Source organism: Manis pentadactyla, chromosome 4 (genome assembly GCF_030020395.1).
Source record: "Manis pentadactyla isolate mManPen7 chromosome 4, mManPen7.hap1, whole genome shotgun sequence".
In the NCBI taxonomy this organism is placed as follows: domain Eukaryota; kingdom Metazoa; phylum Chordata; class Mammalia; order Pholidota; family Manidae; genus Manis; species Manis pentadactyla.
The window spans coordinates 89,030,349-89,052,311 of NC_080022.1; the positions used below are offsets into that span (position 1 = coordinate 89,030,349).

General features: G+C 31.9%; 1 protein-coding gene across 2 annotated transcripts in view; it reads right to left on the bottom strand.

Moving 5' to 3' along the window:
* Positions 1-641: 641 nt before the first annotated feature.
* Positions 642-21,963, bottom strand: part of COL11A1 (collagen type XI alpha 1 chain) — a 225,566-nt gene continuing 204,244 nt past the window's right edge. For both annotated transcript variants that reach the window (XM_036879053.2, XM_036879052.2), the window contains exons 55-67: positions 20,893-20,946; positions 20,643-20,750; positions 20,112-20,165; positions 12,525-12,578; positions 11,534-11,641; positions 10,994-11,047; positions 10,856-10,891; positions 10,709-10,762; positions 8,974-9,223; positions 7,109-7,221; positions 5,614-5,682; positions 3,525-3,758; positions 642-2,349 (exon numbers count right to left, since the gene is read on the bottom strand). In XM_036879053.2, the coding sequence (XP_036734948.2) occupies positions 2,203-2,349; positions 3,525-3,758; positions 5,614-5,682; positions 7,109-7,221; positions 8,974-9,223; positions 10,709-10,762; positions 10,856-10,891; positions 10,994-11,047; positions 11,534-11,641; positions 12,525-12,578; positions 20,112-20,165; positions 20,643-20,750; positions 20,893-20,946 (1,335 nt within the window). In that variant the 3' untranslated portion in view covers positions 642-2,202. The remainder of the gene's footprint in view (positions 2,350-3,524; positions 3,759-5,613; positions 5,683-7,108; positions 7,222-8,973; positions 9,224-10,708; positions 10,763-10,855; positions 10,892-10,993; positions 11,048-11,533; positions 11,642-12,524; positions 12,579-20,111; positions 20,166-20,642; positions 20,751-20,892; positions 20,947-21,963) is intronic.

The window sequence follows — 21,963 nt, forward strand, 5'->3', positions numbered from 1 at the left end:
TATAATATCCTTTATCCATTCCATTGAGCTTCCTTTTGTCCAGATAAATCAATTGTAACAGATAGAAAAAAATCCAATGCTTTGCAGAAGACCATATCGAAATGTGAAAAGGATAGAAAAGGGCAGACAGTTCAGTTATTTATTCATCAATTCTACTGAGGGCCAAATTTGAGGTTATTTTGTTTAAGTGGGCAAATAATGCAAATTCCCTAGTGAAGGCCAATATGCAAAATATTTTCTTATTGCTATACATTCATTAAACTGATGTATGTAATCCTTCTTGATAAATATTATTTTATGTATGATTTAGAGATTATTTCAAATAAAAGTTCTGAAAATGTTTTTTAATGATGAAATTATGAACATAAGTTTGAGGATTTGCAAAATCCTCATGAAAAGACATGAAAATGCCTTTTTCAAACTTTAAATATAACCTGTCTTTATCTTGTAAATGGGATATTACCATGTGGTGTTGTTTTAGATGTGTGAAGAATTTAAACAACTTATTTCTGAAGGACAATTTTCTTTTTTAAAAGTGTAGAACTATTCTAATCTGGATGGTCAAGAAACAGAATTGAAAGCCTTTTCTGCAATAGACAGCAATTTAGAACCTATTTAAGAAAGAAAATGACCAATCCAGGTAGACAAGACTTGAGTTTATTTATACGATTCATATCTCCCTTCTTGAAAGGACATTTACAAACTTGGCTTCAAAAATAAAAGAACTTTTGAATGACAAATGTTCACGTTTTAATTTCAATATTACAGGTATGCTTTTTTGTGATAAATTATCAGTTGAAAATGTTCCAGTGAAATCTGGTAGCAATTAATTTAACACTTCATATAAGAAATAATAAAACATTTATTTTTTCAAGTCTTACATATATTACTTAAAATAGATACAAAGTTCAGTTTGTAATTTTTAAATTTTAGTGCTATTTCAAGCTATCTGAAAGAAAATACCTTAGTGGAAAAAAGTTTTTTGATTGTTTTTAATAAGTATGACTTTTAAAACAAGCACTGTTATTAACAATTCACCCAAACGTTATTAGCAATTAGGTAGGTCAAATAATGTATGGTATTATCTTCAAAGAAAAAAATAATATTTGTTGGGCAGGTGCAGGTAAAATAATATTTGGAGACTATTATAATATGCAACTGAGAATCAAATTTAAAGTGATTGATTAAAAAGTATAACATTGAACAAATTCATAAATAATGGTTTAGTTTCCATTTTTTAACATTAACCTGCATGATAGAAGCACACTGAAAACAATGAGATGAGATAAGGTAGTAAAAAAATTGTACATCTGATTGTTTGATTGATGGAGGCATCCATTTATTAAAATAGCTTCTCTACACATTTTCCTGTCCAAAATGATGAACTTGCTTATTTTCCATATATACACAAGTATCCTGTGAAATCCTGGACTCTGATCAGAAAAAGGTTGAGGTATAGCATTGACTAAAGCATCAAAATGCATGATGTGTTTGGCTGAAATTCAGCAAAGTTATGGTCAGTAGAGAAGAGTTGATTGGAGTGTGCTTCCCAAAGTCCTCCAGGTTTTTACCCTCTGAGAAATTTGTTGGCGACATCAAATAATTGAACTCTTCAACATCAATATATACAAAGACATTTTATTATTAATCAAAGAAAGGGAATGAGAGTCATCAGAAATTACTTTATTTTTTCATAATACATATATTTATTGCCATCTAGTTCTGCAATTATCACAAAATTAGAGTCAGATGGAATTCAGAGACACGTGCAAGTTTTGGAAATGGACACATAGATAACAGTATAGAACTGTACATAAAATAATTACAATTTATTAAACACATTATTTTAGCACATCCCTGATGGATGGGAATGAGCACCATATCTTTTATGAATATATATTTTCCTCTTTTCTTTTTCTACAGCACCAAAGAAATCCAAATAGGAAAAGGAGAGATGAAAATTGGGAATCAAGAATAAGGCCTGTTTCCATCTCAGCCACACTGTCTTATATTTTTATAATATTCAAAGCTTCGTTAAGTGATTCTGTCCCCACAAGGGCATCAATATTTCCTGATTGGTACATATATATGTAACAAGTTGTTTTCTATACCATCCTTATTCAAAACTTGCATGTGGCATAAAATGGGTTGCTGGCACCAAGGTATATTTTCTGTTGATTTCATATGATCTGTATCCTAATCTCAGCCAAGGAAACAAGCAGGACCAACTTCAAATCCAAACTTCTGATTCTGATCACCAAAGTCATTGATCATTACATCAACAATAGGTACTTGATCAATTTTCGGTGTACTGATTTCAATCACAGTCTTTTCATAGCCTTTTCTGGACTGTAAAGTTAAGCAGAAATAAAAAGTTACACAATCATTTCATATTTTTAACATGTTATTTTTTTCTTAAGCCTTAGAATAGAGGTAAGAGGTAATAAAGAAGAGCACAGAAAAATAAATTTGCCATTATCTATGTAGTAATTAACTCTTCTTTTATCACTGATGTCATATGTAGCTTTAAATTTTGAATATTGACAACTACTTTTAATTTTTAGCTGTAATTATTCAACTATAATACTCTAATATATTGCATGGTTGGGAACAGCCTTATCAAATTGATAAATATAATTTAATATGAGAACTGATGTTGGTATTGGATCATATCACTATATAAAAATATATCCTTACCATTGTAATCAAACAATATATATACATATATAGTCAAGTTTTCTTAAGAAAAATTTGAATACAATATATGGAATTATAATGCAAGAGGTCAACAGTGAAAGCATTTCTGTTGTGATCTATTAATTTTGTGAATAATTATCAACACATCACTATTGGGAAAACCCAAACACTTGCTCCTTTTCATATGGTTTATTTTCTTTGACTTACATGTACTCGGCTCACTTTGCTGAAGGCATGAGACTGTTTAATTGTGACTTCAGTCATCAGCCAAGACAATGAGCTTTTTTAGGGTGCTCTATGGGTCAGTTTCTTATATGGAATTTCCATATGTGTGAAAAAGACAGTCCAGAGGATAAAAATAACAAAATGATAGTAGCTGCCTAAACTAGTGTAAGTAACATAGTATCAATCAACAAACTCCTTATAAACAAAATACAGGGGTAAGAATTATCTGTAGTATATCTATCACTTCAGAGCCATGGATTAAGGAGACAAATGAAATCAGGTTTTTGATTCTTTCTTTTCCATAACTACTTGTAATAGTATTCAAATATCAAGAATAATTCCATAAAAATAACACAAAATCCGAGATTACCTTCTGCTAGGGCTTTAAAAATGTGTCTTATGTATGCTTCAGAATTTCTGTGTTTGTGTGTATGTGTGCATGTACATGAATATTAACGGTTTCTGATACACTATGTCAGTGTTAAGCATCAAATCTTAAACAACTGACATCTATTTCATGAAAGAAATTTGACTTAGGGCCAGCTGAGCTGGTTCCCCACTGCCTCTCACATCTGTGAAGGAAGGCAAGCAGGATTACTCACCGCACAGCCATCGTACAGGGCTTTGATGTAAGGGCTGTTGTCATAGGACATCTCCTCGTCATTTGATCCCAGGAAGCGGAGTGCTTTGTTATAACTTCCTGATGACATATCATACCAGGCTGCTGACTGATGACAGTGGTAGGTGAAATTTTGCCGAGCAGAGGCAGTCAGCAGTTTGAGGAATGTCATTTGCACCATATTAATGGAATTGCCTTCAACATCTAAATAGGAAAGCTGGGAATAAAAGGATAAAAAGACAAGTAAAGACTTTTTTTCTTCTTTTTTATTACTAAAGAATAATATCACAGTCGACTGCAGTAAACTGTGATCTTAGAAACATGTGGATGAATCAACAAACCCATTTTTCACTTAATGAAAGGAAGTGTGGATGGAGGCCGAAAAGACCCTGAAAGAGGATTTTATGAAATTAGGATTGTATTCCCACCTGAGGTACTGTAAGCCTACTTATCTTTGAAAAAAATCACTTTTTTCTATGATTCAGTTTCCTAATCAGTAAAAATTTCAAAACAAATGATCTTCCTTCCAAGAACTCTTCCATTATATTTGTGTATCTTTTTTAATAATAAAAAGGTCAAAAAGCAAATCAATGAAAACTGGGGAATCTCAGTGCAATGTAAAAGTTAACTACTCTTATGTCATTTGGTATCTCCTCTCCTTAAACAAAATTCATAAAATATCTACTTGGCCCAAGTTTTAAAACATGTTCCTCCATTTTTTATTTTGGGGCCCTAGTCTTCTAAGGCATTTTTGGTCTTCTAACAAACAGACCTGCCTGTTTATCCATTCTTTATAATGTACTATTCATGAAGGTATCAACAGCATCAAGAATAATGCCTGAAAAAATGCAAGTGAATATTCATTGAGTCAGTACATACTTCCTTTGTATTTGGAGCAAGAAAATAGTCTTAATTGCAAATTATTAAAAGCTGTCTTTTTTATGAAATTCATAAATTGTTTTATTGGAAATAATTGAAATAGCTGGGGTCAGCTGAAACACATAAACCTAGATGTAAAAAAATAAGAAATTCATGCAGATTACAGATTAAGTCAATATAAAAGCAGTGATCTGTAGCTTTCTTCCTTATTGTTTTTACTTAGTACTTATTGAGTCACAGCTCAGATGATGAGAATCTTTGCAAAGTGAAAGAAAAAAGAAAATTATTTGGGAAATGAACTCTAAGGAAAAGAAACCAGAACAGCAAAAAACACAGTTCTATTGTATCTTTTTAACATATTTTAGAATATTTAATATGTAAAGTGAAGACTGAATGAGATAATTATGTCAAGTGGAGAACTTCACGAAAAGTTGTTAATATGTTAAGTTCACAGAGGATGATAATCATATAAATAGTCATCAATGGAAAATGATAGCTTTTTAAAAGAACATTAAACAAGTGAATAATTATCTGAATAAGTGAAAACTGGATTTGAATGCATTCTAGTTAATATTTTACACACATATATATATTTAAACAACTTCTCAATACAAACAAAGTTTGGGCATCTAATCTTAAAATATCTCTAGAAAATTATTTACTGTGAACTGGTAATTACAGGGAAATATCTAAGTAACTTGTGCTATACTACAAATAAAAGTCAGTCAGTTCACTTTATTTCCAAATGTAATAACCAGAAAAAAAAATTTCATTGTTCCAAAAGTTCTTATTGAAATGGAGAACAAAGAATAAATTAAGTTTCAAGCCAAAAGAAATTTAAGTAGTTGGAGTTGGAGATACTAAATATATATTATTTTCTCTATACTGGATATTGCTGATGTAATCTATTTTATGATGTCTATCTCAGGTACTTAATGAAATGCATAATTTATTTGATTATATTATTTTAGCAAATGTAGTGTATTTCCAGATATTTTGATATAACAATACTAGACTTCTCTAACACCACAGTGGTGTAAAAAATATAGATGTAGCAAACTATATTTCATGAAATAAACATGGAATCTTGTTGAGTATAATTTAGGTTTTCATAGTTAGGATCTAGAATATGTAATTTGAGCTTAATTTATGACATTCAAGATAAGCCATTCCATGTTGAGGTAATAACATACCAGCTTTCCTCTCTTAAATTCACTAAACCAGCTTCCTGGTTTCTCCTTTGGCCATGATGAAATTCTCACCTGTTTGCAAAGGAATAGGACAATTAGAAAAATTGATAAAAGTAGATAAAAATTATTAACAGTATTGTTTATTTATATGTCAGTTATTTTTGGTAAGACTAAGGTGCTAAAGATCCTTTAAAATAGTCTGTCCTGGATTACACAAAATGACATAAGGAGTAAAATTTGAAATAGATTTTATGACTTTCTGAAGATTGAGTCATATTTCTCTGTTTCCTTTATGGCTCAAAAAGGAGAAGATGGGGAGTGGGGTGATTAACCTGGTAAAGGCATGCTAAGGACTGTAGGAGACCCTGGTGGAACTCAGGTAACCCTTATGAAGGAAACCCTTACAATGCCAGTTGGCAACAGGCGGCAAAGCAGGTACCATCAGGACTCCATAGCCAAGGGAGGCGTTCTGAAAGCGCCTAGCCAGTAACTCAGGGCAGGATGCCACGGAAAAGTCACAGGCATGAAGCAAGCCTACTCATTTTCTGCATGGAAGAATGTTTAGAATCTTTTATAGACCTGCATTTATAGTTTTGCTTTGCAAAGATCAGCAAAATGCAGTATATAAGGCCTCACTCTAGGGAATTTGAGTAATCAGTGTAAGGGGAGACATTTTCCATTTTCCTACATTTCTGGAAGGCTAGAGGAGCTTTACTTCTGCTTTGCCACAGGCCAACTGTGGTTGGAAACCTAAGTTGCTTCGTCTCCTTCCCCTACTACCCATCCTTTACTTACAAACTTAATGTCTCTCCTGAAAAGATTAACCACACATAAACCAACTTGTTTTGTCTTCTGGAGGTTCTGTGTCTCTATGTGCCCACATGATTTATTAAGAAGGATGTGATTATTAAAAATACAAATAAAGGCAAAATTTCCCAACTATAAAATGGCTGGAGAAAGAAATTATGTTAGTGAAAAATATTTCCTTGTATTATTTCGCCTTTATCTTTAAAGGTCAATCTCAAAAGCTAGGTGAAAATCAAGGAACATGTTTGAAAAGACTGACATTTAAAAAGTATGCAAGTGTGGTGAGTACTATTATTTTATGGAAAAGATTAATTCTTCATAAAATTGTATGCTTTGAGCATAATATACAGCTGTGAGTTCTGCCATGTGGTAATGAGAATGAAAAATACTATACATGCACTAAAATTTGAGAATCAGCTGTGTTGTATCATGGAAACCCATAGAATTTTAGAGAGAGAGAGCAGGTGCATAGAGAATACATCTGGGTGAAATATAGAGGAGAGAAGTATTTGTTAACTCTGTGCGTCACTTTGGTGCCTTATTCGTGTTTATGCAAATGAAATGCTGTAATTACCCTGTAAGAAAAGCAGATAAATGAAAATATGACAGTATAATTTTCCTGTTTAGTTCAATATTGCAAAAACATGGCAGGATCTGTCAACAGTCACCACCAAAACAGATTGGTACTTACTCCCTCAGATTTTTTGTCTGGATAAATGCAAGTCTCACCACCAGACGTGAAATTACAATAAACTTTGAAGGAATCTCCTGAGCAACCTTGGTTAGGATCAACCCAATATTCACCTAGAAGTAGGAAAAAATATGTCATAAAAATACATGTATATAAAAAAATGAATGTACCTTACATCAAATTTTATTGTAAAGAGAAATAAGGAAAAATGAATATTCATAGACATTCTTCCCATGATTTCCATGCTTTTGGTCATAATGTGCTATATGTTCAGACAGTTGAAGAGTGAGTGACCTTTTGTCTTGTCTACCTCACAGCTTTGCAAATGCCCCCACACACTCTACCTAGAATGCCCTTTGTTATTTTTAGCTTGCCAGTTACTTTCAGCTTAAATGTCACCTCCTTAAATATTAACATCCTATATATTTGAAATGGAATCATTCCTTAATTATCTAAATGCCCAGTTTTTTCATAGTATCTGCCATACTTGCTATTATTAATAATTATGTTTTTCTGTTCTTTATCATAAGGCAATAACAGCTTCAGGGCATTATTACTTCTGTTTATCTATGAATCTCTGCATGAAGACAGTACCTGGCACTGCTAAGCAAATAGTTAATCATAATTAACACAGTAAAGAATTAATAAATCTAGTTATTAAATGAAAACTACAGGGAATTATAGTCATAGTGAGCTAATTTTCCATTCCCCCCCAAATTACAATTTTTTTCTCTTGACTGCTTAGTTTCTAATTAATCACATGTTGATTTATAACTCAGCACATGCTGTCATCTCTTACATTTGATTTTCAATTATGTATGATTACCTTAACTCGTTAAGAAGTCTGAGCCATTCTCCTTAAAATCTCTGAATATTTGAGCTAAAATTGAGCTAAATACATATTTTTTCAAATAAACATATTATAAATTTGAAGACCTTGAATGTCAGTTCGTACAGCACTCTTAATAACTACCTGTGTTTTAGTTTTAACAGGATGGGCTTGATTAAGAGAGAAGATTTTATAACATTCTTCCTTTATGGTGCTGATTGTTTATGAATAGCATTAAACTTTTCCATCTGTCTTCAGTTATTTAGATCTCAGTTTTAACATTAATTATGTGATTGACAGTACAAAATAATATTGTTGTGAACGTAAAAAGGGGTAAAATATTTCCACATATATTGAGAAAATTAAAATCAGATAAAGATCTCCCCCTTGTTAGTTTAGTAATTATGTGAGTCTAGTCAACTAACTTAGGACACTTGAAAATGCTTCATTTTCAGAATGGCTACGTGAAGATTTTGTCACATAGTAGGTCTATTAAATTATCTTGATCATCACTACAAATCAACTGTTCACAGTTGTCCTGGTTACTTGTGGATTAATGAAATAAATTTTTGCCCAAGTTATCCTAATTCTTATATTCTGTCCACCAAATTGTTAAGGTAACATGTCAAGTATGCTTCAGTTATGCTATTAATAATGTTAATTTGTTCATATTAATGTAGAGTAGGTTAGGCTTAGGATATAAATGATTATACAGTAATATACACATATGTGTGCACATACGAAAACCCATCCTGTGAGTTATTACAAGGCAAGATGCATTTGTGATATCTATACTCATCCAAAGATGGTATTGTCATAATTTCATAAAACCTTATACAACAGACAAGGATTTTTCACAGATCTTGAAATATCCAGTGTAGATGGTTTTTCTGTCTACAAGACTGGAATTAATAATCATTTGCTTTAGTTTTATTTAGTGACTATATTTACATTGAACTAGAATTGATAAACTGACAACGCACCTCAATAACTCAGAGTCTCAGTACATTTGCTTTGTCACATATTATTAACATACCATCTGGGAAGTCAGGATGGCTGAGTTGCAGATCTTTGCAAGTTCGGGCTGGGTTGGTCTGAGTACCCATTGGAAATTTCATGTGCTCAATGTCTTGTTTCAGGGAATGGAGGGAACCAAATATCTCCTCCATTCCATCCGAGTAATCAAGAATGTTATCACCTGCATCTGCTTGCATGCTGTCAGTATGTCTTCTTGTTTTTTTGGGTGACAAGATTGGTAAAGGTTGAATGACTTCCCCAGGCGGACCCTATGAAAGAGACGATGTGCATGTAATTGTTTCCTAAGGTGAAATAATCTGCAGGTATTATTTATTACTGGTGATGTCATTGTTTTAAGAAATTATAGTTGGTTTAGCTTTTCAATGTTTTCCCTAACAGCTGCTTTATATATAAACTTTGTAAGTTCTTTTAGAAAGAATCTAGGAGAGATATCGAGACAGACGTACAAGTCAGGTAATTTGTGGACCTTCTGCCATGCAAGTAATTCATCACAGATTTGTGTGAATATATGTTATACATGTTACTTTCATATTTATTAGTCCTCATTTACATGCCCTAACTCCACAACCAAATTTTAGTCTCTCAAGATTAATATACCATTTAAATGTTCTTGTGCTATCTAATGAATTGTCCATTACGCTTGAGCATAACTTATATTATGAAACATTAAATTTCTGAAAATACACATTAGCTTGTTTCAAATATTTATGACTTAAGTCTCCATACATTAGCAAACTTAAATGAGATCAAACTTGAATTTACATATGTGTAAGAGCAGAACTACACCAAACAGTTAATCTGTATTGTTATGGTTGAATTATGTCCCACAAAAATTCACACGTGAAAGACTTAAGCCCCAGTAGCTCAGAATAAGACCTTATTTGGAAATGGTGTTTCTGTAGATAATTAGTCAATAATAAGAAAATCTGAGGGCATTAAGGTAGGTCCTATTTTAATATGACTGGCATCCTTGTAATAGGGGAAAATGTGGGCCCAGAGACACTCATGGACAGATGATGTGCAGAGACGAAAGGAAACTGCCATCTACGGAGCCAAGGAGAGAGGCCTCAAACACATCTTTCCCCCACATCTCTCAAAGGGAACCAATGATGCCAAAACTTTGATCTAGGACCTCTGGCCTCTAGGACTGAAGACAATACATTTCTATTGTATAAGCCACCTAGTTTGTGGCACTTTGTTATGGCAGCCCTAACAAGCTGTTACACATATAGTTCGGGAACAAGTTCAAGAAAGGAGACTAAATTTTTTCACATGGATTCATCACTTAATAGCTGTGTGAGGTCTGGAAAATGTCTGCATTGATAAATGGTAGGTATTATTATTGCTTTATTATTATCATAATATGAAATAGGAAAAAATGCCAAGCAGTTGAACTTTTGTCTTTATTCTTAGTGTCAGGTATAAATTTATTTTTGTGGTATACAATCAGTTGCTTTTATGAAAATGTGACATAAAAAATGATTTTCTTAAAAAAGCAATGGAAACAAGGTAACCATAATATGTAGTGAAGGTGTCTTTATATTCAAAGAGCAAAATCAATTAAATGACTGATCTTGACATATGGACCTGATACATAATATCATTACTATTTCCTAGAAAATCAGCACTTTGACAGAATGTGCTTTTTTCATCCTCCTTATAGATTCAGGGAAATCACTGGCAGTCTCAGGATGCTAATTGCCAGAACATCACTCTTACTACTCTGCACTTACCGGAGGCCCGGGAGGCCCTGGAAGCCCACTGTCACCCTTCTGGCCAGCAGGTCCCTGTTAGAAAGAAAAAGGAACAAGATAAATAGAGAACAAGCCATTTGAGCAGCTTTACTCAAAAATTAAAATGCCAAAGGGAAAGGTACTTACGGTAGAGCCTTTGGTACCCTTTGAACCTTGAGGACCCTAGAAAATGCACAGGCAAAAGTACAGGTAAAAATCTGGAGAATTTGTGTCTCTGATATGTTTATAAATTTACTTTATATAATTCTTTTGTCTTGTACTTACTGGTAAGCCTGGAGGACCAGGTGGACCTATGGGACCAGCAGGACCTGGAATTCCCTATAAAGAGAATCATCCATGCTAAAGAGTTTTTCTCAGCTATTGCATTTTCATGTTTTGCATAATGACACACATTGCAACATTTGGAGAATGCAAAAATCTGTTAAGAATAGCCTAAAGTTTTCCATTGTGAAACTAAGAAATATCTTTTGCAAGATAATTTGTACTCTTTTTTTTTTTCCATTTTGCTGCCATATCTATATGTGTATCTTTATATTCCTGCAGCCTTCAGAATAATGATTTGTACTGTGCTGGGGATTCAATAAATGTATAATTAATTTTTGAACTATAATTTCTGTGATTTCTAACTTGTCATATTTTTATTTCCTCTGAGGTTAAATAAATTTTGTTTTGAAAGCACCACTGACTTAAAAGATTAGAATAAAGGTGCTTTAAATCACTTCCTTGGCCATGTTTAAATGAATGTGCATAGGTGTGTCTGTACTATGGTACAGGAGTACGGAAGTAACTTCTGTCTTTACTTACTCCATCCCCTTTTGCTCCTGAAGATCCCTGAGTCCCAGGGAGTCCTCTGTCACCTTTTTCACCCTGTTCTCCAGGTGGACCAATCAGGCCAATTAAACCAGGATGTCCCTTTGGGTGGCAGAGAAAATAAATTTTAAAAATGTATAAAATACAACCATATATTAAATTACAGTTATAAAATAATTGCACATTAAATTTATGAAACATAAAAGTAAAAAAATCCAGATAGAACCTTTAGTCCTTTCTGAATGGAATATAGAATTAAGAACCTCTTTCCCTTCACCAAACAGAATCACTTACTGCTTACATTAAGTGAGACCTTTATTAAAGGTTGGCAACATTATGGATCAAAATGCTTTGTAAAAATATCATCTTCGGTGTTTCACCTTACTTAAAGGAAATTTCTTCACCAAAAAGACCAAAAATGACCTTCTATGATATTGGTATAATAACAACTGAAAATTCTTTATTTTAGTAATCATCTTATTTGAATGAAAGGCATTCTTTAAGAAACATTTGGAGACTTAAAAATAATCCAAAAAAATATTAATGCTATTCTCAAAAAGGCTATTTTCTTTAATTATTTGCTGAAACTCAGTATATATCCTGGGAGATCAAATTACCATTTGAAAGATATTTTAGCTTAAATTTTTTACTTCATGTCAAAACCATAAAAATGGGCATTTTGTTATTTCATCTGTCTATTTTCTGAATAGTTATTTTAGTATAGCCATATGCTTTCTCCATATGGTTCCTACAAAGGGACATTCAGAAAATATAACACTGAAGTCTGGTATGTTTTTCACTATTACTTTATATTTTTTCTATCCTTCAAATTTCATCTGGAAAGTTAAGGATTGATAGTTTTTTCCCTGGTTACAATAACAAAAATATTCTTTGAAATTTCCTTTGGAGTGATTTTAATCTATAATATTATTGCCACTACTATTAGAATATCAGAACTGTAATAATAACATTCTTTTATTCTCACCTTTTCACCCTTGGAACCAGGATCACCTTTGAGACCAGGTAATCCAGGAGGTCCCTAAGTAATGAGAAATAATAGAATAGTTATGAATTAGAGAATCATATTACTAACCACAGGATAAATTTGGTTTTGGCAGTATGATATAATTTAAAAAATACTAATTAGTGTTTATTTTTCAGGTTCTAAATAACTGTGTGTTTAAAACTCCATGGTTTAATATTTAACCATAAAAAAACATAATACTGATAATTTTGATTAAATAAATATGAAGTTAGAAATAGAACTTGGTTTATATAGTTTTTAAGTTTTAAAATGATAAATTTTACAAGAAGGGATTTCCAAATTACACATAAGCTCAATCAAATATTTCAATACTAAACTCAGATCAAAATTTACATTATTTCCAGTAACATTTAAAAAAAAACTCAGTATGCTTTTGACAGTCAACTGATCCTTGAGAACCACTTTTCCTAAGTAAACTCCCAAGACAGTGTTTTTCTGAATTGAATTCTTATCTAAATGATTATAATTGCTGAACTGAATCTCTTATCTAAATGATTTTTAAATTTATCTAATATTGCTAAATTATGTTTTTATGACAATTGTGGCATGATTTTAGCAACCAATTCTTATTCTTGATCCCTACCCATGGAAATATTTCTACTGATGACTTTTTTTTTAATAGTTTACCTTTTTTAAAAAAAATGTTTTATTAAGGTGTGATTGATATACACTCTTATGAAGGTTTCACATGAAAAAACAATGTGGTTACCACATCCCATATCCCCAATGCAGTCACTGTCCATCTCTACTGATGACTTTTTAACAAACTTTTAATATAAAAATCAGTGTACTCCAAATTACAGGCAATGAAAAAAAGATCATCATTGTAAAATTGTAAGTGAAACTATGCAGGAAACAATTTGTGTCAGAAGTATGACCTACACTAAAAGATGGTTTTTAAGTACGTAACAGGGAAGCAGAGCCAAGAATATGCTATGAAATGTAGGTCACTACGGCCTGTAAAAAGTAGGGCATCCAGAAATAAAGGAGAAATGTTCATATGGTTTTTCTATGAGATTGGCTTATTTAGACTGAATGGATTATTTAAGTAATAATTTCAATAATAATTTTTAAAATGTCACTTAGAAAGCAAATTGTTTTAAATTTTACCAAGCTATGGTGTGAGTCTTCACTATTGCCTCTTCTACCGGCCACCGTGAGTAATTTTCCCCTCTTCCTACACACTATTAATCTTCAGTGTGAAAGAGCATAGTAAGTCCATTCCATTATTTTGTGAATTTAAAGCATTAAGAGCCACGGATCTCATCCAAGCAGCATGATGTAATATGAAACATATGGGCCCAGAATAGGATAGACCTGGGAGAGAATCCAGCATCTCTTATTAGAAATTTAAATTAGCTAACCAAAGAGAGCTTCAGTTTTCTCATCTGTAAACTGAGGATTATGATTCTTCATCACACGGGGCTACTGTGAGATTGAGGAGATGATCTTTTTCCGTTCCTTAGGTTCTCAAGTCTGCTTCTCAAACTGAAGTCTTGAACGTTGGGGAAAGTAAGAATAGTGCTAGTGTAAATTACTCCTGGGTAAAAATAGTGTTTTTGGCTATTATTGGATATATTTATATTTGTTTTATTTCATGAATGAATTTGAAATTCTGTTAGCATTGATACAAAAGTGAGCAATTTTCCTACACCTTCTATTAACAATAGATAAAAATAATTTTCATAGAGAGTATGTGAAATTTTAAATGTGAATGTGCCTAATAAAATTCTTTTAATACGGAGAAAATTTTTATCCTCAGATGTATATTTACATCAATTTGGTTTAGATTCCTTCTTATATAAAAGTAAACAATTGTGCCACTTTGTTAAATCTCTGACAGACAGAAAGGAAACTACAAAGAAATTACCAAATTCACTTTCAAATGTATTTCAAAGCTAGGTTTTAACATTGGACTTTGATCTCATTTGCTAATATCTTTTCATAGTGGATATTAACATGTGGTCTTCAAACAGCAGCATTAACATCATCTGGGAATTTATTAGTAAAGCAAATTCTTAGTCTTTATTCTTACCAACTGAATCTGAAATTCTGCATTTAGAGACCAGCAATCTGTTCCACAGATTTGATAATCTTTAAGGTTTGAGAAATATGGCTCTGTGGCATTAGGTACCAAATCCAGTTAAATCAGTATGCAAATCAGAAAAGCAGAAAGGATCTCATTTATGTTAAAAGAAAAATATTACCTATTTAGTTCTACTAGTTCAATGAGTGTGTAACATCTTCCTATGCTGACAGATAGTAACTGCACTAGCGGAGGGTGAGGATTTAATAATAGTTGAAACACTGTGTTGTATATACTTGGAAGCAGTATAAGATTGTGCATCAATGACACTTAAAAAAAAAGAAAATTAATGGAATAGATCTTGTATCTACTCTTTCCTGATCTTCTGGAAATGCCTGATGAATCAACAATTAAGAAAATAATGTTGCCCAATAGCATATTTGAAGGAATAACATAAATAAGTAATGGAAACAATCAAATAATTTCTTGAGGTCATCTCACTATCAGGACAGATGCCAAAGACTCTGTATGTTAGAATAAAGTGGCATAAAAAAGCATGAAGAAACAGTTCTAATAAAAATGTAATTGCATGAAAGTATCTTATACCTGTACCAGTAGCAGAAAACATGTAGGAATATTGGAAACCATGTAAGAATATTGGTTAAAATTGTCTTATAAAATTGACCAAAACTATTTAAAGAGGCCAGATTTTTTTTGTTTTTAACATCTCATTTTACATTCCAGCTCTTTCAGGCATGTGACACATGACAGAAATTTTACTCTAAATGGAAGAACTGATAGGAATGTTACTGGCTGGGCATTAATATTTCAGTCACTGCTTCATTCAGTCTCAAGTCTACCACTCATTAGTTAGGTGATCTTGGATCTATTACTTATTATCTCTAAGCTTCATTTATGAAAATATTCTAATAATAATAACTGTGTCATAGTAGGGTGATAATGAAAGAGAAACCAGGCCTACAAAAGCACTGTGTAAGTGGTAAAGTATAATGTAAATGCTAATTATTAACACTCATTACTGATATGCTACAGATGGTTGCCAATCAACTTTCTCCTCCAATTCTAATAATAGAAAGTAAATAGTCAAAAAAAAAAAACCTAGAAATTCTAATTGCTAAGGCTTACTGAGAAATACATTAGATATTGTTTGTGTTTATTATGCATTTTAAGTCATTTCTATAAATATTATTCATGAGGCAGAGGAAATAAGTATTAATTCCTCTAAGATAACAATCTCTTATGAAATTACAAACTATATCTAAGGAGGAATTTGCCAAGCAAAATCAGTTTCATGTCATTTTCATTAGCTGGAAATAGAAACTGGTAAAGTTATGATATTAAAGTAATTATAAATAACCCTCTGAATCTGGAACATATAAAAAATATCAACTCTGCATATAAAAATGTTATTTCAAATATATGTATTTCCTATTTCCTCTTTAGGATATTGTAAATTGAAAAACCTTAGGGAAATAGATAATTCATAAGAAATAAAGTGAAAAGGAAAACAGAGATGATACTTTTTAAAAAATGTCGAGAATACACAAACATTTCCCCCTGTAGTATTATGCTTTACAGAACATTTGCTTTGATAATGCATTTCAAAACTCTAGTGCATTGAAGCTTATCAAAACTGCAGACCTTACACTTTATTTAGAATGTAATATTGTAAAATTATGCTTAATTTGGTGAAAAGCATGCTTTATTGTTTAAATCTGCTTAATCATTATGGAATGCTACATATCTCAACCCTGTTTACTTTAAATGTAGTATTAAAAAAATCAAACTGCAAGTCAACAACTGATTCTATTTATTCAAGCATTTGTTGGTTTGAAAAATAATGCTATCAGATATTTTATTTATCAGTATGTGAAAATAAGGTATGTATGATTATAGTAAGGTAAACTTGTTCAAAGATAAGTAGTGAACAATTTTTCAGCAACACTGGATCAAAGAGTTTCTTAAAATGAAAGAATAGGAAAAAAATAGAAAGCTTAAAACAGATGCTAATACTACCTTAAGAAAAAATAGAAATTAGTGTAAGATTATTGAATCGCTTTAATTTTGAGTCTGCAGCAGAGGAGAGAATGTAGCCACCATCACTATTCTCTTTAAAATACTCAGTTTTATTCCCATTTAATTTTGTTGAATATTTACTCAAAAAGTCAGCAATTCAATTTAAACAAAACTCAAAATTCTTTATGTAATTCTCATTCTTGTCCTTAGCTTTCTTTTCACTCTCACATGTACTATTTAACCTCAGTTCCATATGGTGATCCTGAATATATACATGTATATTTATGGAATTTAAAAATTTATATATTTATTATATTTTATATTTATTTATTATAAAATTTGTAGAATCATAAATATATATTATGTATATCAAATTCATATATAATATATAATACATTAAAAACCACGTATATAAAACTCTTGAATCTAAAGAATCTTAAACTAATTTTTACCATGAGATATATCTAACTTTTAAAGTAAAAAAAAAAAAAAAAACCCTTGCACTACATCTGAACTCCAGTAGGACTGATTACATAGAATTGGGCAGACACCAAACAAATATTACTTTAAGAGTTTTAAAAGATCTTTTTCATTCTACTCCAAAGAATTTCCACTCCAAAGGTTAATATAAAATTGTTAAAATGTTACCAATAGAGGTAAGAGATGTTCTGTCAGATAGAGTTCAATTGTCTAATTAGGTAGCTGCTAAACTGGAATGCTGAAACAGAGTAAACTGTATTTATTGAGCAGTTAAATTGTATTTAAAAGTTGGTGTAAAGAGGAATATCCTGGAGGTTTTGTCTGACTATCAGAAGGCTACAGTAATAAGTTACAAGCAGCTTCTAGAAGGGAAAAAGAGACCCAGTACGTTTGTACCAGAATTCTAGTCATAAACAAGCTTCTGAAGCATGCGGAGACATGAAGGAAGGTGTGCAAATATTTATAATGATAATGAGGAAAAACACATTACGGAGAAAATATTTATATGAATTTCACATGGATTAATTTCAGAGATTTATGCAAACTTGTAAGAGATTTGAAACTTCTATTATTTTCACCTCCACATTTTATCCATACGTAGGCCTCTTTTCTTTCTTAAATGATCTTACCATACTTACCAGAGAAGGATTCCCTGAGGAGATGGCATTTTAACAGTTCTACTCTGAGTGTATCTAGCATCCTTTGCTTGATTCTACAGTACTTATCACCTTATGCTTTAACTGCTGTGAGCAAACATGATTGTATTTGTTAGTCTCTTCCATTTGCTTCAACAGTCTTTCACTTGCAAACAAGTTTATTGATTATATATATGAATAAATGAGGTCAAATTTAGTTATTTTTCACTAAAAGATGAAGTTGTTTATTTTTGAAAACATTTTTCATTATTGCATTCATTTAATAATTATTTGGTGCTATTAGTGTCAATTAAATTGTCTAAGTGTTTTACAAATAACACAACTAACTTAAGAACCTTATGGGGTGGAAGATTTTAATATTTGCATTTAATTCATTTAAACATCCTAACATTGTATGAGAGAGATACTATTAATCTCATTTTATAGATGAAGAACCTAAAGCTTAAAAAAAAAAAAAATAATTTCCTAAAGTCAGCCAGCAAGTAAGGCACCATGAGTTTATTTTAAATCAGGGGCTTGGCTCAAGAGTTGATGATGTTAGCCAGTAAGCAGGATATGTTATATCTCACTCTGATCAAAAATCACCTACTAAGAGAAATCTTTGTTAGCTGAGTTGAAACTGCCATAAAAGGCCTCCTGAAGACGACTTTGCCTTCCATCCTCACCTCGTGAAAACCAAGTCACATTTTCATTAAAATTAGCTATCACGGGCCAACTATTTGGCACTATGAAAATGCTACAGTATATAAATTCACATTATAAGAACTCTCATAGAACAAGCAGCCAGAGAAAGGAATGGCATCCATGCTATCAATTCTGATGCTTTTCACCTGGCTCTGCTTCAAGGAGCTTGCGTTGTTCAGCCCCCTGCTCTGTAAATTCACGTTTACTCAAGAGTCAGAGATACAAACTTTTGTAAGCTGGAATTAGGTGGTATGTCTGAGGTTTTTTTTTTTATTTTTAATATTATCTGAAGGAAATCTCCAGCATGCTTTTTTATTTCATCTGGAGAAAGGTCAGAATACTTATTGGAAAATCTGATATAATAAGAAAAAAAATCTCTGGTAAATTTTAGGGTGACATTAAGGCAAAGTGGTTTTTTTCCCCTCAGGCTCTGACTCTATGCAGGCAGGAGTTTATCATATCTAAGGAGAATATTCCCTAAAAAGGGGTGCAGATTCTGCTTCAGGCAGGCCCTTGTTCTTATGTCTATGGGGTCACATGCAGATTTGATAGTCTCCTGCCTAAAGTCACTCGAAATTTAATAACTTCTATCCAGTTACTAAAATAAGTGATCTTTAATTTTTCAGCAGAAAGTTAAAAAAAATCTAACACTTATGAAACATGTGCTATATTCTGTGGCATTTCAAAATTCCTAATGAATCATTAGGATTGTGAGTACATGTTGATGGATTTCTGCATATGTATGAGTCTCTGAAGTAATTAATACATTCATGATGAGAGGTATTCTTGTAAAATTTAAATTGCTATTTGTAAGAATTGGATTATTTAAACCAATATATATCACATTTGCATAGTGCCATATGTCTACGTGCCATATATACTATATATACTGTTTGCTGCTTTGGTTATTCCCTTTACATATATCTATTTTTGGACAATGAAGTTCAAGTATCTCTACCATAACATAGAATCTATCATCTAGTAAGCAATGATTTTTAAAGGCAAGAGTTGGATTCTAATTTTCTGCCCAAATTTTGTAGAGAGAATAACCTTGGCTCCTATAATAAACATCTATGATTAGTCAACTAAAAGGTTTTCTGCATTTCCCAAGCATGTAGTTCACATGTTTCTCAAGCACTATAAAGTATGTGATAGTAACCAAGCTTCAGTGTTTCAATAATTATACCTTTTTTCACTGAAGGGAGTTAATGTTTTATCTTTCAGCCCACATGACTCAAGAAGAGAGTAATTTATTTGGTGAAGGAATTACTGTATGCCTGTGCCAACATTATTCTTTTAAATCAAGTGCCAGGAAACTAAGTGTAATTGCATGCATTTGGGGGAAACTGTCCACATTTGGAGAAGAACTGACAGAGCAATTAATGGCATTTTATTCATAGTACAAATATAATTTTTTCTTCCAAGGGATATAAGAAAGGAAAGATTTTCTTATCAAGGGGCATATTTTCCACATAACCTATTAACTAAGATTATATTCCTCTTTTTAGGTCTGAGTTACGCATTTCCTTGAATACTATACAAAATATAAACCAGTTTATAGATAAAATTTCAGAAATTCTAGTTGATAACTAATTCTGTTTCTGGAAGTCTCCCTTTGTAAACAACAGAAAAGATGCTACTCACCAAAGGACCAGGTGGCCCATCCTGGCCCGCAGCTCCAGGGAGGCCTTGTTCTCCCTATGGGAATAAACGTGATTCCTTTTTTTATTAACAAAAAAAAGTAAGTATTTCTTTATTTTAATTTTGGAATTAAAATGAAAAAGAAAGCAAAATCACCTATGAATTCCGTGACATGAAGAACATCTACAAATATTATAAACAACTTTGAGTCTTTTCACTTCACAGGTATCTGCCTTTGTGCACACACATGCCCACATATGTGTATGGATGCATGTATAAAAATTTTACATCTTTGAGGTCTTAGGGTTTAGTTTTCTCTTCTGCCTTTATAAGTTAGAATTTTACTGAGAAGTCATTAAATAAATGACATACTTAAATATTTTAAGAATACCTGACTTTTACAATTATGCAATATTTACTGAAGGACATCCACACAATTTTATGAAGTAATGCTGACATAAAATTTTTCATTCATAATTGCTTTAGAAATGAAATGTTATTTTCAAAATGGCATCGTGTAGCACAGATGCTCACCACAGGGCCTGGGATTCCCCGGAGACCCTCTGGACCGGGCTTTCCGGCAGGTCCCTGAGGACCAACGGGGCCAGTTTTCCCAGAAGGACCTTCAGCACCTGCTTCTCCCTGTTAGAAAATAAAATAAGTGAACACATTAATAATGAGAAAATATATTTTATTGTTTGATTAAAAGTACTGCAAGAGATGTTCAAATATGAGCTTTTCAAGAAATATGTTTTCATGAAATGTTTCATGAAATACATTTTACCTTAGATCCTTTTTCTCCTTGTCTTCCCTCTGCACCTGCAGCTCCAGGAGGACCCTATAAACAGAAAATTGCATTTAAAATAGATATCACATATAGAAGTAATGTAACTGAGGATTTAGCAAATACCCCAGGTTAATGTGTAACAGACTCTAACATATTGTGACTTTCTATTACTATTTAGCTTAAGAAACAACAATAAAAATTGAAACCTTTCTCATGTACAAATTCTCTGTTAGATTATTGAACATAAATGAAGTACAGAGTGAGTGGAAGACAGATAACCACATCATATCAAGGTAAGAAACAGTAAAGATAAAATTTTTAAAGAAATGCTCATTATTTAGTCATCTTTAGTGTGTTAAATACTCAGGTATCATTTATTATTGTTGTATACTTAGGAATTATTTGAATGTATTGGATTTCATTTCCACCCTTTATGTATCTTAAATTTAAGATTCGCTCTTTTCTTAATCTTAGAAAATTGATATGTTACACATACTTACATGATCATGTTAAAACTAGAATGGCACATTTAACATCTTGATGGTCAAAAGATATTGTACTTTCATTTTCTGGAACTATGCAATGCACATAAATAATGTCTAGTTTTCTGTCTTTGTAAGGTATCTGTTTACCTAATTCTCTTTAGTTTGTTTTTTAAAATTAACTGTGTGACTCTTAACAAATTATTCATATGTCTGAATTTTAGTTTATTTCATAAATGTCATCAGTAGAATTCTCTTGTTTTAGAATTGTTAAATTTAAATCATGTAATGCTTGTAAAAGCATTGTGAGATCTTTCCAGTGTTCCAGTATCAAAACAGGTATGGAATCTGGTGTTTAAAACTGTGACTCATACTGCATGGCTTCAAATCCTGGCTCTGCCACTAACCAGCTTCGTGATCTTTGGCAAGTTATACACTCTGTCAGTGCTTCAGTTTGTTTCTCTGCAAAATGTGGATGATAATAGCAGCTATATCCTGGAGTTGTGATGAAAATTAAATGAGTTGGTAAATGTAAATTGTATTTAACAGGGAAATAAACAAACACTGCAAATATTAGCTTAGTTAT